At 41.3% G+C, this 17,540-nt stretch overlaps 1 protein-coding gene across 2 annotated transcripts in view; it reads left to right on the top strand.

Annotated features, from left to right (window-relative positions):
• The window catches only part of MCPH1 (microcephalin 1), a 232,876-nt gene extending 226,776 nt beyond the window's left edge, over positions 1-6,100 (top strand). The window contains exon 13 of one of the 2 annotated variants that reach the window (XM_041751940.1): positions 5,691-6,100. In XM_041751940.1, the coding sequence (XP_041607874.1) occupies positions 5,691-6,047 (357 nt within the window). In that variant the 3' untranslated portion in view covers positions 6,048-6,100. The remainder of the gene's footprint in view (positions 1-5,690) is intronic. The other variant, XM_041751941.1, reaches the window with a different exon arrangement.
• The last annotated feature ends 11,440 nt before the right edge of the window (positions 6,101-17,540 follow it).

Raw genomic sequence — 17,540 nt, 5'->3', positions numbered from 1 at the left:
AGTGATATGAGCAAAATGTCAGACTAAGAAGATCCAAATTCCCATCTTCCCCACAGAAACACCAAAAAGCCCCCAGCAGAACCAACTATGTCTGAACCAACTGTGTAGGAGTGCTGGAAAATTGTCAGAGGTTTATAGCAACCAGGGCAAAGACCAATCAAACAAAACAATGTTCAGAGCCGTAGGGAAATTTTGTGGCTCCTTGTTCACATCGCACAGTCTTGGTTTCCTCTCCTTGAATGCAGACCTTATTTGTTCTAGTCTGCTTGGGAGATATCAGAAAAACTGGCTTGCTCACTCATCTTGAATAACACGTGCAGGCAAAAATGATAGACACTGCTTTTAAATTAAGCTACAAGGTAGGCAACCATAAAAATAGGTAAAAACAAAACAACAAACTTCTATGCATCAAGGGACACAATCAGGTGAAAAGGTGGCCTACGGGGTGGGAGAGGATATTTGCAAATACAGAAGTCAGTCTCTAAAAAATATAAAGAATCTCGACAGCTTGAAAACAACAAAAACAATTAAAAAATGGTCAATGATGCGACTAGACATTTCTCCAGAGGAGATATACAAATGGCCAATAAGCATGTGCAAAGATGTTCACCGTCACTAATCATTAGGGAAATGCAGATCAAACCACAATGAGGTACCACTTGGGACCCAATAGGATGGCTACCATAAGAACAGAAAACTAGCATCGTTGAGGATGTGGAGAAATTGGAACCTGTGTACCGGTGCACCTACTGTGGGAGACCAGATGACCCCTCCTCAGAAAATTAAACAGAATTACCATGTGATCTCACAGTTTTACTTGTGGTTATGTACCTACAAGGATTGAACCAATATTTGCACACCTGTGTTCATGATAGCATTATTCACAATAGTCCAAATGTAGAAGCAACTCAAGCATCCATCGACGGATGAGTAGATAAACAAAATGTGGTCTATACATTCAGCCATGAAACGGAATGATATTGCGATACATGCTATAAAGTGAATGAACACTAAAATCACATCAAGTGAAGTAAGCCAGACACAAAAGGGCAAATATGATTCCACTTACGTAAATTACCCAGACTAGAGAAACTCATAGAGACAGAGATTACAATAGGGGTTACCAGGGTCTAGGTGGAGGTGGGAATTGTACTGCTGAGTGATTATTTAATGAGTGTGGAGATTCTATTTGGGATTATGAGACAATTCTGGAAATGAGTAGTGGCAATGATCATATAGCATCGCGAACGTTCTTAATTGTACACTTAAAATGGTTTAAAAGGTAAATTTCATGTCAAGTGCATTGTACTACAAAAAATATTTTTAAGATACTATTCAAACTGTCTAGGACTGGTAAGTTTTACCAAATATTACAAATCACTGAAGAAGGAAGATATTCACTGCATTTTATAAGGCTAGAAGAATCTTGAACTAATACTACTTCTTAAATTTCAGCCCAAACTCATTTGTGAGGATGGATATAAAATTCCAAAATAAAATATTTTACAAAGTTTAGCAGTGTGTTAAGAAACATGTAACCGAGTTTAACCAAAGAATGTAAAGATAGATGTCGCTAAATCTTTTTTTCTAACTCACTAGTTTTCTCAGATGTCAAAAAGAAAAACCCAATATCTAGTCATGATAAAGACTCTTAATTAACTAGTAATAAAAGAGAACTTTCTTAATATGATAAAGGGTATCTATGGACAACCTTTCTTTTACTTAGTAATGAAAACCTTAGTTTAAGGTTTAAGCAACTACAAAATACATATGACCGCTCTTACTCTTTGAATAGAGATCGAGTGTTCCTAATCAAAGAGATAAGATGAGACACACAAAGGAAACTTAAGAATTATAAAGAGACAAATCCTCATATTTGCATATGATACAGTTGTCTCCATAGAAAAATCTGAGAGACTCAAGAAAACACTTGTTTTTTTTTTTTTAAGAATATTTATTTTTTTTTAATTTTTTATTTATTTATGATAGTCACAGAGAGAGAGAGAGGCGCAGAGACACAGGCGGAGGGAGAAGCAGGCTCCATGCACCGGGAGCCCGATGTGGGATTCGATCCCGGGTCTCCAGGATCGCGCCCTGGGCCAAAGGCAGGCGCCAAACCGCTGCGCCACCCAGGGATCCCAAGAAAACACTTGTAACTGAGTCAGCAAGATTGGTCTATATTAGATCCACTTGGTAAAATCATGAGCATTCCTATATCCAGCAGTAAATAAATATATGACATAATAGAGAAACTAGCGGATTCAAGGCTAGCCCGGTAACAATGTCATTTAACTCACATTTCTTGGGTGGAATGTGAAAGTTGGTAGAGGAGGAGTAAACTATTAGACCATCCTGTCTGTGACATGGTCCACATTCTTGCTATACTCTTGGGAAAGGTTCCAATATGTAAATGTCTCTAGCCTCGTATCGCAGCAGGGAAAAAAAAATGTTGAGAACGCTCCATTATTTTACATCAAGCAATTTCCTTCAAATATACCACAGGATGTCAAGCCATCCAATCGTTCATTCAGTTTATACTTGTTTCGAGCATGTGTCACGTACCGAGCATATTCCAGGCCCTGCTGGATGAGGAGGCGACAAGGCAGACAGAGGACTTGCCCCCGTGGGACTTAGATTCTATGACGACAGACAATAAAATGGTTTTAAATCCTATCAGTGAGAAATGCTATGAAGAAAACAGGGTATGGGTATTTACGGGGACAGGAGGTTGGCTCCTTGCCGAAGAGCCGGATTTGGGCTGAGACCCCCGTGGTGAACACAAGGGTGGGCTGGCGACGATCTAAGGGACCAGCTGGGCTCCAGGTCGGGAAGAGCAGAGGCCTTGTCGGGAGAGGCTGAGACCCAGCAAAGGGACAAAGGGACAAGAAATGAAGCTCGCACAGGCTGCACCACCCAAGGCCCTTCTAGACCATGGTTAGAGCTCTCAATAGACAGAAGTCACTGAAGGATTTTAAGTAGGGGAACCCATATCTTGCGTCAGAAGCAGAGAGCGCAGTTTCAGGCCCTTGCGGTGGTTCAGGGGGTGAACGACGGTGAGTGGCCACAGCTAGGGCGTGATCAGCCCCTCTTCCATTTGCTGGGTACACCCCTGGCCCCACCACGGATCCTGATGTCCAGGAGCATCAGCGATCTCTCAGAGGCCCAAATTCAAACCTGGGAGTGCTCTCAGACTCCTCTTTCCTGGTTTACCATGCACAGTCTGTCCGCAAGGCTGCCTGGCTTTAGAATTCTTGCTTCAAATCTGGCAGCTTCACCCTCCAGAAGAGCCAAATGCCTAACTGAAGGCATGCCTGGCTCCGCGTTTCAGCCCGAGAGTGGTCAGCCTCTTGTGATGAGCTAAGATAAAGCTCCCCGTGGGGTCCGCGTGTCCTAGCACTCCCCGCACACAGTACCGTAGCTGCATTCGGCTACTGGCACTTGGAGTTCCATTTAATAAAGTGGCCCCACCACACTATAAAAAAAAAAAAAAAGCTAGCAGCGTGTTCCTTCACTATCCTGAGCATCAGACCACACAGAAGCGTAGCCAGTAAACTTTAATTTGTGCATAATTGTGTGCCAAGACCTGCAAAATACCCTTATTACAATAAAACAAACTTTTTTTTTTTCAGTTTAAATTTCATGGGAGCTGCTCATGTACTATTTGTCTCTTTCCACTGGGCAGGCCTGGCATTGCTCTAGCATCTGTCCTGTGGGTCACATTTTATGGGGGTGTTTGAGGATCATTCATATGATGTGACATTGGAATTTGGGGGATGTGGCTATCTTCAGTTGACAAATGACCTTGGATAGAAGTCATTTTTCATGTGTGTGCGTGTGCTTACATTTGGGGACCTGGAGACACGAGGCGCTCTCTGGACGTGGATGTCCTGGCTGCCAGCCATACCGGGCAGTCAAGTGCTCTTCTGCGCGGACTCCCCAGTCTGCTTACTGTATGCACAGGCATCACACTACACGTACCCGCCTACTGTTTCTCCAAGTCCCGGGGTTAATTCCTCACGTTGTGCCATCATAAAGCACACCACACCAAGGGTGAGGCACCAGCCACAGACTTGCTATGGGAGGTTACATTTAGGGTTCTGTTTTATTTTGTCTAGGTTTAAAACTTGCTCCTTCTCCAGTCAGTTTTTCTCCAACGTGATGAGTGAATGAATGGATGGACAGATGCATGAATGCAGGGAGTGACACTCAATTTCATGGTCAAAGAATTCAAATAGAGAACTCTATAGAGTCCCCAAATCTTACAACCCTTCCTTAAACTTAAAGATGGGACAGCATTTTTTTTTATTTTTTAACAACATATTTACATAGAAATATGAACACATAAAAACCCTATGTGTTGTTTGAGGGATTTCCTAAAAATGGAGGGACATCTTGTTCCTTGAGTTTTTATTGAACCCTGTGGAGGACAGAGCTTTACCTATGGTTCAAAGTCCAGATACAGTAAAAAGAGTGACATAATCTGAATGCATACATAAAATAAAAACTTCTTTGTGTAAGAGAAGTCAAAAGGCAAATGAGAGAGAAAACACGTACAACACATCACACGAATAAAGGACTCATGCTAAAATGTAAATCATAAGAATGCCGCGTCACTAGCTTGTGGACAGAGTGGTTTGCTCCGTGCTACTAATGCTTGTTATATTGGGTGTATCAACTTTAACGTCCTTTCATGTATTCAGTGTAGATGACAGGTGTTAGTGTCCCTCCCTCCGAAATCCCTGTCGCCAGTTCAGCCCTCTCGTGCAGGAGTGTATCTGTACCGGGCAGGATACAGCTTAACCCTGAGACACTGTCAGGAGCTACGACTAACACATGCTACTTTCTCTTCCATTTTTCCCCTGTATTTACAGAACAAAACTCTTTTTTGGCTTCCTTTCTGCTATCGCTCATCGCTGGGGCATCTTAAGGTCCTTCAATATAATTTATCCATCCCTGTGGATAATAATAGTAGTTAGTAAGTTAACTGTAATTTGATTTGCAGTTCCACTAGTCCTGCCAGCCCGCTGCATTCCTCCCTCATCCTCCTGCAAGCAGGGCTGGCAGCAGTACCGTCTCCTGCTGGCCTGTTCTGCATCAGTAACTTATCCTGGACCAGGGGACTCCTTGTGACTTTCGTGAAATAACCAGCTTTCAAAGTGACAGGACTTTAGGGCTCACTGGTCTGGCCTCTTCAACTGAAATAGGAAGACCTGAGCTGTAGAACGTGTCCTCGCTGACTGCACTCTGCGTAAAGTGCTCAGCTGGGTGGATAGGATGCAGGTGGGCAGGTACACAGACGGCCTCGAATGCATAATGCTGTAACTAAAACTTAGGTTTTATGTAGACTCTGCCTTGCACCAGAGAGTATTTAATCTAGCGAGCAGAGATTAGAACTCTGGTCTCACGCCACAGACTGCAAAGTTTCCACCCTAACGCGATGTCCTGCCGTGACGGCAACACCCTCTGTCCTATATCTATGGGAATATGTGCCTACTGAGCCCTTAAAACGTGGCTAGTGTGACTGAGGAACTGAACTGTTTTAAATAGCCACGTGTGCCATGTGGACATACAGACAAAGCAGCTCTAAACCATTTAAGGTTCTAAAACAGGACTCTGCACGCACGTAGAAAGGCTGTCGTCTTACTGTCTCGTTGGCCACTAAACATTAAACCACTTTTCTCCCTCTCTAGATTCAATCATTCAGCACAAGGTCTGTGCCTTTGACAACTACCTACTGCTGCAGTGATGGAGACACCGACAGAGGGCTACTGCCAACAGCTCGAAAAGTTGTCTCTGGACGTTCGAATGAGCAAAGATGCAAGAGAAGGGATGGACATAGAAACGATGCCTTTTTATATTATCACATGTGTGCATTGTGGTTCTTATATGAAGAAGCTCCTTTGTGTGATTTCCTAACAACTGGATTTGTTTTTATGTGTTTTTTTAAAGGGCCTTTTCTATGTAATACCAATCTTAGTGTTCTGGTGATGATCATAATGATTAAAATATCACAGAACCTTGGTCGTGGAAGCACCTTAGTTAAATAAAGAGCAGGAATTCGTTTAAGCTGTTTTATTCCTGAGATCAACGAATGCCTTAAGTTTCTTGGTTGGATTCTATGATCCTTATTGACATGTTATGTACTAGAGAGGCAGGATATTGATCAGCTATTAGGGTTACTCTTTATGTGCCTGAGATTCTTCTCAAAGTAATTAATGAAGACAGGTGTGGAAGCCTTGCAATAATTAATGCCACCCGAGAAGCCCTACTTCTCCAAGTTAGTTTATGGTGAGGGGAGCTTTACCAACAAGAGATCATGGACTCATGGACTCCACTGGCTGCCCAATTCTTGCCATTCCTTAGAGGATATTGGCAGTGGGGCTGAACCATATATACAGACTGCTCGTCTTCAACAGAAATACTAAATATCAACAAGGCTGAGGTGCCATGAAGACTTCCTCTTGATCCTGTTCCCTCCCCATGTTATCTGTTCCTCAACTGTTATCCCTACCCTAATACATGTCAAGTCCCTGAATTAATACAATGGAACTAGAACAAACCTTTGTAGGAGATAGCAATGTAGAGGCAAATAAGTGTTTTCTCTTAGTTTTAATATATGCCCCCAAACAATCCCCTCCTATTACTCATGCCCCAACAACGGCTGAGCCTCAGTACAACTCGAGACCTCAGTCTCCTCCTTCCACGTTATAAATCCTGTTTCACTATATCCACAGGCATTGTGGGCTTGCCTACTTTGAAGCTCGGGTACTTTGGCAGAGCTCCCACAACACCAAAATTTCCTGAGGAGGCTGACAGATACTGTGCTGAGTCTTGTTGGGGACCATCCCCTATCGCATCAGCCACAGACGACCACCCTCAGTAACAAGTTCTGATTCCTAATGCTGGCCTGCCAGTGGCTGGTCGAGATTCTTTCTAGAAGGTAACATTTTATGAGGGTGCTCATTTGTCTCAGGAATTACACAAAGAATTGTGTATATGGTACCTCATGTAACCTCCTAACAATCATAGAAATTAGTCGCTACAGGCCAATAATTCCTGATCTGAAACTCAGAACTTTTTTTAAAAATTTTGAAAGGTATGTGGTTTTCACCATTTCTATGCAAGGTAAGGTTGTATTGCTGATTGCACCTAGAGAAAGCAGCAAGAGAAAGGACTTGAGGCATGCGGACTGGAAATGAAGTAAAACTATTCTCAAAGGATACTACTACATGTAGAAAATTATAAAGAATCAAAAATGATACAGATGAATGAGCAAGGTAAGCAAGATTAGGGTACAAAATTATACAAAACTAACAACTGTGTTTCTGTATGCTGGAATAAACAATTCAAAAATGGAATTAAGAGTACAATTCCATTTACACTGGCAACTAAAACTAAAATCAGTAGGAAAAATTTCAGGAAAGGTAAGTGTATACTGAAATCTATCATTGCTGAGAAAAATGGAGAAATATGCTAAGTTTTTGGATTAGAAAATTCAGTATTGATGTCAGTTCTCAAATTCACCTATAGATTAAGCCCAATCATCAAAATCCCAAGTAGTTTTTAGTAGATTTTGAAAAGCTGATGCTAAAATTGATATGATAGGACAATGGAAAGAACCCCTTAGTAAACAACTTTTTAGAAAAAGCAATGTTGGAGGATTTGCACTGCTGGATTTCAAAATGTACTATAAAATTATAGCAATCAAGAAGTGTGGTGTTGGCATAAAAATGGAATGTAGATCAAGGGAACAAAATACAGAATCTAAGTATAAATCTTAATATTTATGGTCAGTTGGTTTTCAACAAAGGTGCCAAGGCAATGCAATGCCTTGCAACAAATGTCATGTAAAAAGAAAAATAAGAAAAAAATGTGCTTATATCCTTACTTCACATGCAAAAAAACAAAGTGTGTGTAGATCCTTACACCGTACACAACAATGCACTCAAAATGGCCAGAAACCCAACTCAGAGCTTGTCAACCTCCCCACCACTGACAACTTGGGCGAGATAATTCTTTGCTGTTGGGAGCTGTGCCGTGCATTGTTGTATATTTAGCACCATCACTAGCCTCTACCTATTAGTACCACCAAGTTGTAACAAAGGTCTCCAGGTGTTCCCAAATGTTCCCTGGAAAGCAAAACTGTTGCCAGCTGAGAACCACTGACCTAACAAAACTGAAATTATGAATTATCTAGAAAACACGGCAGGAAATCTTTCTTGCCTTAGACTAGGCAAAAATGTCTTAGATATGAAATATATACTAAAGGCATTATTCATAAATATACTGGATCTTAAAGTTACTTTTTTTTTTTTTGCTCTTCAAAAGAAACAAAAAGACAATGAAAAGATAAGCCACAGATTAGAAGAAAATGGCTGTAAACCATATATCTCATAAAGCAATTTTATCTGGACTGTGTAGAGAATGTCTATTAAGAACATAAAGAATATATAGACACGATTATAAACACATTACTAGTCATTGGAGAGACAAGATAAAATCACAGTGAGATGCCACACATGCCATCTGGAATGGTTGTAACCAACAATTTTGACAATACCTACATGTGGAGAAACGTAAAAACTCGTACTTTGCTGGTGTGCCTTCAAAATGGTACAGTCACTTTGAAACCTATTTGACAGTTTCTTTTGAAAGAAATAAAATTAAACATAAATGTACCATATGACCCTGCAATTTCACTCCTAGAGAAATGGAAACATGTCTACACCAAGACTTGCACACAAATGTTCACAGCGTCTTTATTCACAACAGCCCCAAACTGGAAGCAATCCATCAGCTGAGGAGTGGATAAACAAAATGTGGCATATCCAGGACATAGTGCTACCAAGCAACACACACACACACACACACAAATCACTGATAGCATGCCATAACACGCATCATCCCCAAAGACACACAAGTGAAAGAAGCCAGACTCAACTGATTATATGTTATGATTCAATTTAGATAAAAATGCTAGAGAAGGCAAAACCATAAAGGCAGAAAACAGATGAGTGTTTCTGTGCTGGAGGTAGGAGTGGGAATGGACAGCAAACATTCTGAGGTGTTGGAAATGTTCTGAGATGGGATCATGATTTGGTTGTACAACCATATGCATTCACTAAAATTGTTGAACAGCACACTCTTTCCCCAGGCAAACTTTATGGTTCATAAATTATACATCATTAAAGGTGTTTAAAAGAAGAAACAGCAAACCCTGGAGGGGAGGCAAGATTACTGAGGAGCAGGGTTCTTACCTCACCTGGCCCCACCAACTCATCTGGATAACTTTCAACCATCCTGAACACCTAGGAATTCCAACTGAGATTTAAAGAGAAAACAGCTGGACGTTACAGACAGAAGGGGTTTTGCTTCTAACAAAGTAGGAAGGCAGAAAATAAAAAAAAGAACCAAGTGGGTGAGGGGCCACGAGGAGCCGGGCTAAGGGGGCAGTGGGAGCTGATTCCAGGGCTAAAGACCTGGCCACCGCCAGCGTGGTGGTTCCTCCTTGTGTCACCCTGTTCCTGAGATAGAGCGAGGCCACCAGGGGATGGAGGCTTCACGGGGTACACAGCTCCCAGAGCCCAGCACCCGCGGGGGGGAGCATCTCTCCCAGGTGCACACACCTGAGAATCAGCACAGCAGCCCCTCCCCCAGAAGGCCAGCTGGAAGGGACAGAGGAAGAGCAAGTACTCGACCAAGCTGCGCTGGAAAGCTCCAGGGGAAGTTGAGGGATTTACAGCATATAGAACCAGAGTGTACCCCTCCTTTTTTCTTCCTTTTTCCAGTACAACTCATTTTTATATCAGACTGTAAATTTCCAATTTTTCTCTTTTCCCACCTTAACTACAATATTTTGCCACCTCTTCATTTTTAAGTTTCTTCCTTTTTGACTTCATATTTCTACAATTACAGGTCCTAGATATATTTTCCATTTCTGGATTCCCTTCAACATAATTTAATTTGGAGATATATATGAGATGTGGGTTTTTGTTTTGTGGTTTTTGTTTTCTCTGCCTCATTTTGTTCTACAATGCCAGAAGTTAATATCTTCTAAAACATGACCAGCATGCACCCAGAACCAAGGGGAATACCATGCTGATTCATTCTGTGAGATTATATTCTCTTGATTCCCATTCAGCCACCCCCTCTTTTATCTCATTTATGTTCTGGTGGTCAATGGTGGGGCCCTCTACAAGTATTTCTGCTTTATATAAATTTGGGACAAAGCATCTTCTAGTTCTTCTTAATAAAGAACTTAATGTACTCAGAACCGAGAGGATCACCGTCTAGGACCCCTCAGATAGATTACATTCTCACTCCAATACAACTTTGTCACCACCACCATCTCCCAGTCCACCCCCCTTTTTTTTCCTCTTTACTTTTGTTCTCTTTTTTCCCTTTCTTTTTCTTCTTCTTTGGGATTCTTGGCCTTTTAGTTTTTACTACTTTCTTCCACAATTTGTTTTTCACTTTAATGGTCCTTTTGTTTTATTTTGTTCTGATCTTTGTTTTAAATTTCTGGACTCTGACCTCGTCAGAATCATCTAGGGTGAAATTTACATAGGTCGTGGTTGATATTCTTGACTCAGCCCACTCATACAGCCACTCTGCACTGAGCAAAATGACTAGAAGGAGGAACTCACCACAAAAGAATCAGAAACAGTATTCTCTGCCACAGAGTTACAGAATTTGGATTACATATTCAATGTCAGAAAGCCAATTCAGAAGCACAATTATAAAGCTACTGGTGGCTCTGGAAAAAAAGCATAAAGGATTCAAGAGACTTTGTGACTACAGAATTTTTACCTAATCAGGCTGAAATTAAAAATCAATTAAATGAGATGCATTCCAAACTAGAGGTCCTAATGATGAGGGTTAATGAGGTAGAAGAAAGAGAAAGTGACATAGAAGACAAGTTGAGGGCAAGGAAGGAAGCTGAGGAAAAAAGAAAAACAAAAGACCATGAGAAGGGAAGGGTTCAGGGAAATAAATGAGAGCCTCGGAAAGAAGAATCTACATATAATTGGGGTTCCAGAGAGTGCCGAGAGGGACAGAGGGCCGGAAAGCCTATTTGAACAAATCATAGCTGAGAACTTCCCTAATGTGGGGAGGGAAACAGGCATTCAGATCCAGGAGTTAGAGAAGTCCTCCCCTCCCCCAAAATCAATAAAAAACATGCAACACCTTGATATTTAATAGTGAAACTTGCAAATTCCAAAGATAAAGAGAAAATCCTTACAGCAGCCAGCAACAAGAGATCCCTAAAGTATATGGGGAGAAATATTAACAGCACACCTCTTCACAGAGACCTAGCAGGCCAGAAAGGGCTGGCAGGATATATTCAGGGTCCTAAATGAGAAGAACATGCAGCCAAGAATACTTTATCCAGCAAGGCTCTCATTCAGAATAGAAGGAGAGATAAAGAGCTTCCAAGATAGGCAGAAACTGAAAGAATATGTGACCACCAAACTGGCTCTGCAAGAAATATTAAGAGGGACCCTGTAAAAGAAAGAGGAAGCCCAAAGAAATAATTCACAAAAACAGGGACTGAATAGGTATTACAATAAAACTAAATTCATATCTTTCAATAATAACTCTGAACGTGAATGAGCTTAATGACCCCATCAAAAGATGCAGGGTTTCTGACTGGAGAAAAAAGCAAGACCCATCTATTTGCTGTCTACCAGAAACTCATTTGAGACCTAAGTACACCTCCAGCCTGAAAGTGAAAGGTTGGAGAATCATTTACCATTCAAATGGTCCTCAAAAGAAAGCAGGGGTATCAATCCTCATATCAGATAAATTAAAGTTTATCCCAAAGACTGTAGTAAGGATGAAGAGGGACACTGTATCATACTTAAAGGGTCTATCCAACAAGAAGACCTAACAGTCATGAATACTTATGCCCTTAATGTGGGAGCTGCCAAGTATACCAATCAATTATTTTTTTTTAATTTTTATTTATTTATGATAGGAACACAGTGAGAGAGAGAGAGAGGCAGAGACACAGGCAGAGGGAGAAGCAGGCTCCATGCACCGGGAGCCTGATGTGGGATTCGATCCCGGATCTCCAGGATCGCGCCCTGGGCCAAAGGCAGGTGCCAACCCACTGGGCCACCCAGGGATCCCTATACCAATCAATTAATAACCAAAGTAAAGACATACTTAGATAAGATACTATTAGTAAGAGACTTCAACACAGCACTTTCTGCAAATGACAGATATTCTAAGCACAACATCACCAAAGAAACAAGAGCTTTATTTTTTTTAATTTATGTTTATTTATTATTATTTTTTTTATTCGTGAGATACAGAGAGAGGCAGAGACACAGGCAGAGAAGCAGGCTTCATGCAGGGAGCCTGACATGGGACTTGATGGCAGCACTAAACTGCTGAGCCACCTGGGCTGCCCAAAACAACAGCTTTAAATGATACACTGGGCTAGATAGATTTCACAGATATTTACAGAACTTTACATCCAAAAGCAACTGAATACACATTCTTCACAAGTGCACATGGAACTTTCTCCAGAATAGACCACATACTGGGTCACAAATCAGGTCCCAACCAAGACCAAAAGATTGGGATTGTCCCCTGTATATTTTCAGACCACAATGCTTTGAAACTAGAACTCAATCACAAGAAAAAATTTGGAAGAAACTCAAACACGTGGAGGTTAAAGAGCATCCTGCTAAAAGATGAATGGGTCAACCAGGAAATTAGAGAAGAATTAAAAAGATTCATGGAAACTAATGAGAATGAAGATACACCCATTAAAAATCTTTGGGATACAGCAAAAGCAGTCCTGAGAGGGAAATACATCGCAATACATGCATCCCTCAAAAAAAATTGGAAAAAACTAAAATGCAAGCTAACCTCGCACCTAAAGGAACTGGAGAAAGAACAGCAAGTAAAACCTACACCAAGCAGAAGAGAGATAATAAAGATTCGAGCAGAACTCAATCAAATCGAGACCAAAAGAACTATGGAACAGATAGTTCCATACAGATCAACAAAACCAGGAGTTGGTTCTTTGAAAGAATTAATAAGACAGATAAACCATAAGCCAGCCTTATTAAACAGAAAAAAGATTCAAATTAATTAAATCATCAATGAAAGAGGAGAGATAACAACCAATATCAAGGAAATACAAATGATTTTAAAAACATATTATAAGCAGCTATATGCCAATAAATTAGGCAATATAGAAAAATGGACACATTTCTGGAGAACCAAAAATTACCAAAATTGGAACAGGAAGAAATAGAAAACATGAACAGGCCAATAACCAGGGAGGAAATTGAAGCAGTCATCAAACACCTCCCAAGACACAAAAGCCCAGGACCAGATGGCTTCCCAGGTGAATTCTATCAAATTCTATCAAATACCTATTCTACTAAAGCTGTTCTGAAAGATACAAAGGGATAGAAAGGTTCCAAACTCGTTCTGTGAGGCCAGCATCACCTTAGTTCCAAAACCAAAGACCCCACCAAAAAGGAGAATTAGAGACCAATATCCCTGATGAACAGATTTGCAAAAATCCCCATGAAGATACTCACCAATAGGATCCAACAATACATTAAGATGATTATTCACCATGACCAAGTGGGATTTATCCCTGGGAAGCAAGTTTGGTTCAACATTCATAATCAACGTGATAGATCATATCAACAAGAGAAAATACAAGAACCGTAGGATCCTCTCAATAGATGCAGAGAAAGCATTTGACAAAATACAGCATCCATGCCTGACCAACACCCTTCAGAGTGTAGGGATACAGGGAACATTACTCAGCATCTTAAAAGCCATATACAAAAAGCCCACAGCAAATATCATTCTCAATGTGGAAACACTGGGAGCCTTTTCCCTAAGATCAGGAATGAGACAGGGATGTTCAGTCTCACCACTTCTATTCAACATAGTACTAGAAGTCTTAGCCTCAGCAATTTGACAGCAAAAAGAAATAAAAGGCATTCAAATTGGCAAAGAAGTAGTCAAACTCTCCCTCATCACTGATGACATGATAGTTTACATAGAAAACCCAAAAGACTCCACCCCAAGATTGCTAGAACTCATACAGCAATTCGGTAGTGTGGCAGGATATAAAAATAAATGCCCAGAAATCAGTGGTGTTTCTATACACTAACAATGAGACTGAAGAAAGAGAAATTAAGGAGTCAATTCCATTTATAATTGTACCCAAAAGCATAAGATACCTAGGAATAAACCTAACCAAAGAGGTAAAGGATCTATACCCTAAAAACTACAGAACACTTCTGAAAGAAATGGAGGAAGACACAAAGAGATGGAAAAATATTCCATGCTCATGGATTGGAAGGACTAATACTGTGAAAATGTCTATGCTACCCAGGGCAATTTACACGTTTAATGCAATCCCTATCCAAATACCATGGACTTTCTTCAGAGAGTTGGAACAAATCGTCTTAAGATTTGTGTGGAATCAGAAAAGACCCCAAATAGCCAGGGAAATATTAAAAAAGAAAACCAGAGCCGGGGTATCACAATGCCTGCTTTCAGGTTGTACTACAAAGCTGTGGTCATCAAGACAGTGTGGTCCTGGCACAAAAACAGACACATAGGTCAATGGAACAGAAGAAAGAATCCAGAAATGGGCCCTCAACTCTATAGTCAACTAATATTTCACAAAGCAGGAAAGACTATCCACTGGAAAAAAGATGATCTCTTCAATAAATGGTGCTGGGAAAACTGGCCAGCCACATGCAGAAGAATGAAACTAGACCACTCTCTTACACCAGACACAAAGAAAAACTCAAAATGGATGAAAGATCTAAATATAAGACAAGAATCCATCAAAATCTAGAGGAGAACACAGGCAACACCCTTTTTGAACTTCGCCACAGGAACTTCTTGCAAGATACATCCATGAAGGCAAGGGAAACAAAAGCAAAAATGAACTATTGGGACTTCATCAAGATAAGAAGCTTCTGCACAACAAAGGATACAGTCAACAAAACTAAAAGACAACCTACAGAACGGGAGAAGATATTTGCAAATGACCTATGAGATAAAGGACTAGCATCCAAGATCTATAAAGAACTTATTAAACTCAACACCCAAGAAACAAACAATCCAATCATGAAATGCGCAAAAGACATGAAGAGAAATCTCACAGAGGAAGACATGGACATGGCCAACATGCACATGAGAAAATGCTCTGCATCACTTGCCATCAGGGAAATACAATTCAAAACCACAATGAGATACCACCTCACACCATTGAGAATGGGGAACATTAATTAACAAGGCAGGAAACCACAAATGGCGAGGATGTGGAGAAAGGGGAACCCTCCTGCACTGTTGATGGGAATGTGAACTGGTGAAGCCACTCTGGAAAACTGGAGGTTCCTCAAAGGGTTAAAAATAGACCTGCCCTACGACCCAGCAATTGCACTGCTGGGGATTTACCCCAAAGATACAGATGCAGGGAAATGCCGGGACACCTGCACCCCGATGTTTCTAGCAGCAATGTCCACAATAGCCACACTGTGGAAGGAGCCTCAGTGTCCACCGACAGATGATGGATAAAGAAGCTGTGGTCTATGTATACAGTAGAATATTCCTCAGCCATTAGAAACGACAAATACCCACCATTTGCTTCGACGTGGATGGAACTGGAGGGTATTATGCGGAGTGAAGTCAATTGGACAAACATTATATGGTTTCATTCATTTGAGGAATATAAAAAATAGTGAAAGAGATTATAGGGGAAAGGAGAGAAAATGAGTGGGAAATATCAGGGTGACAAACCATGAGAGACCCCTAACTCTGGGAAATGAACAAAGGGTAGTGGAAGGAGAGGTGGGTGGGGGGATGCGGTGATTGGGTGATGGGCACTGAGGGGGGCACTTGATGAGATGAGCACTGGGTGTTATACTATATGTTGGCAAATTGAACATAAAATATACAAAAATAAAAGGCCAAGATTAAAAATAAAAGCAAAACAGCTATGTGGCAATGGTGTCATGGTACCTCTCAGATTGCACTTGACAAAGAACCTTCTGTTTGGCTGTAATGAGCACAGCTGACAGCTTTCTAGCCCCCAGCAGTTAGCACCTTGGCCTCATCCTTTCAAGCCAAGGCCTTGATCTCTCTGCGCAGTCAGTTCCCAGCCAAGACCTGGGCCCAGTGGCGCTCACGAACTGGCTAATGTTAACACAAGAGTCTGCAAGGTGTCCTGCAGCCTTCCCTTATGGGATCCTGCTTTATTCCGCCCTATATTTCTCACAGGAGTTATTCGTAGTAAGACTCTCTAGTCCTCCTAACTCCTGCCAGCATCAGCTACCTGGTGGCCCACCGAACATAAATTACTGTGGTGCATACAACCCTCCCCCCCGCCCATGTAACCTGGAGCAGCAGCCTGTAACCTCCTATTTCCTCAGTGATACATCACGTTAAGTGGGATATACAAAACCATTCATAGTCTCGTCTATATTCAGGTCAGATTTGCCTCTGATTCATCTATAAAACCTATTTTTCAGCTTTTTGGACTTTGGAGTTGTGGTTAAGGAACTGTGGACCTCATTATTTATGAATACTCTGTTTTCTGGAGATTACATAAATTGCACAGATGCACATAAACCAGTTGGTGGAAGCACTGATGTTTGAGTGTCCCTACCTGGTACTGCAAGCTCACTCAGGCTCAGCAATGCAACTCTGAGAATGTCTGGTGGACTGGTAAGAATCAATTTTACAATGTTTACTTAGAGGCTCCTGAGTGCCTCAGTGGTTGTATGTCGTGATCTCGGGGTCCCAGGATCAAGTCCCACATCAGGCTCTCCACGGGGAGCCTGGTTCTCCCTCTGCCTATGTCTCTGCCTCTGTCTCTGTGTCTCTCATGAATAAACAGAAAATAAATGTTTAGTCAGTGCCTGCTGCATGCAGATCATTATTCTAAATGCTGTATATGGGATCCCTGGGTGGCGCAGCGGTTTGGCGCCTGCCTTTGGCCCAGGGCGCGATCCTGGAGACCCGGGATCGAATCCCACATCAGGCTCCTGGTGCATGGAGCCTGCTTCTCCCTCCGCCTGTGTCTCTGCCTCTCTCTCTCTCTCTGTGACTATCATAAATAAAAAAATAAATAAATAAATAAATAAATAAATGCTGTATATGTTTCGTGTCCAGTAGACCTCATTATTACATGATCTGTAAACTTGAAGTCAAAGTATCTCCAAGAAACTTTAACTAGCAATTGTTTCCAGTTTTTTTAAATAGCAAAACTCTTTATTCAAATGAGGTTGCATAAAAGTTGCAATAGGTAAACGAGATCACTGATTGAACTGATTAAAACTTGGGAGGGGAAGAGGGAAGGTTATGGGACCCAAGGATCCCATCCTCCTTCCCCACAAGGATAAACTCCACTTTGCCTCTGTAAGTACTCCTGAGGGCCCCATCTAGGCCAGTCTTTCACTGGCAAAGAAGCTGACCCCTCAAAAGCCGTTCAACTAATGAGTAGTTTCATGAAAAGAATCTAAACATTAGGACTCCTTACCCACAAT

Source organism: Vulpes lagopus, chromosome 4 (genome assembly GCF_018345385.1).
Source record: "Vulpes lagopus strain Blue_001 chromosome 4, ASM1834538v1, whole genome shotgun sequence".
Lineage (NCBI taxonomy): Eukaryota > Metazoa > Chordata > Mammalia > Carnivora > Canidae > Vulpes > Vulpes lagopus.
The sequence above is the reverse complement of the archived record's forward strand: the minus strand, read 5'-3'. Positions and strand labels throughout refer to the sequence as shown.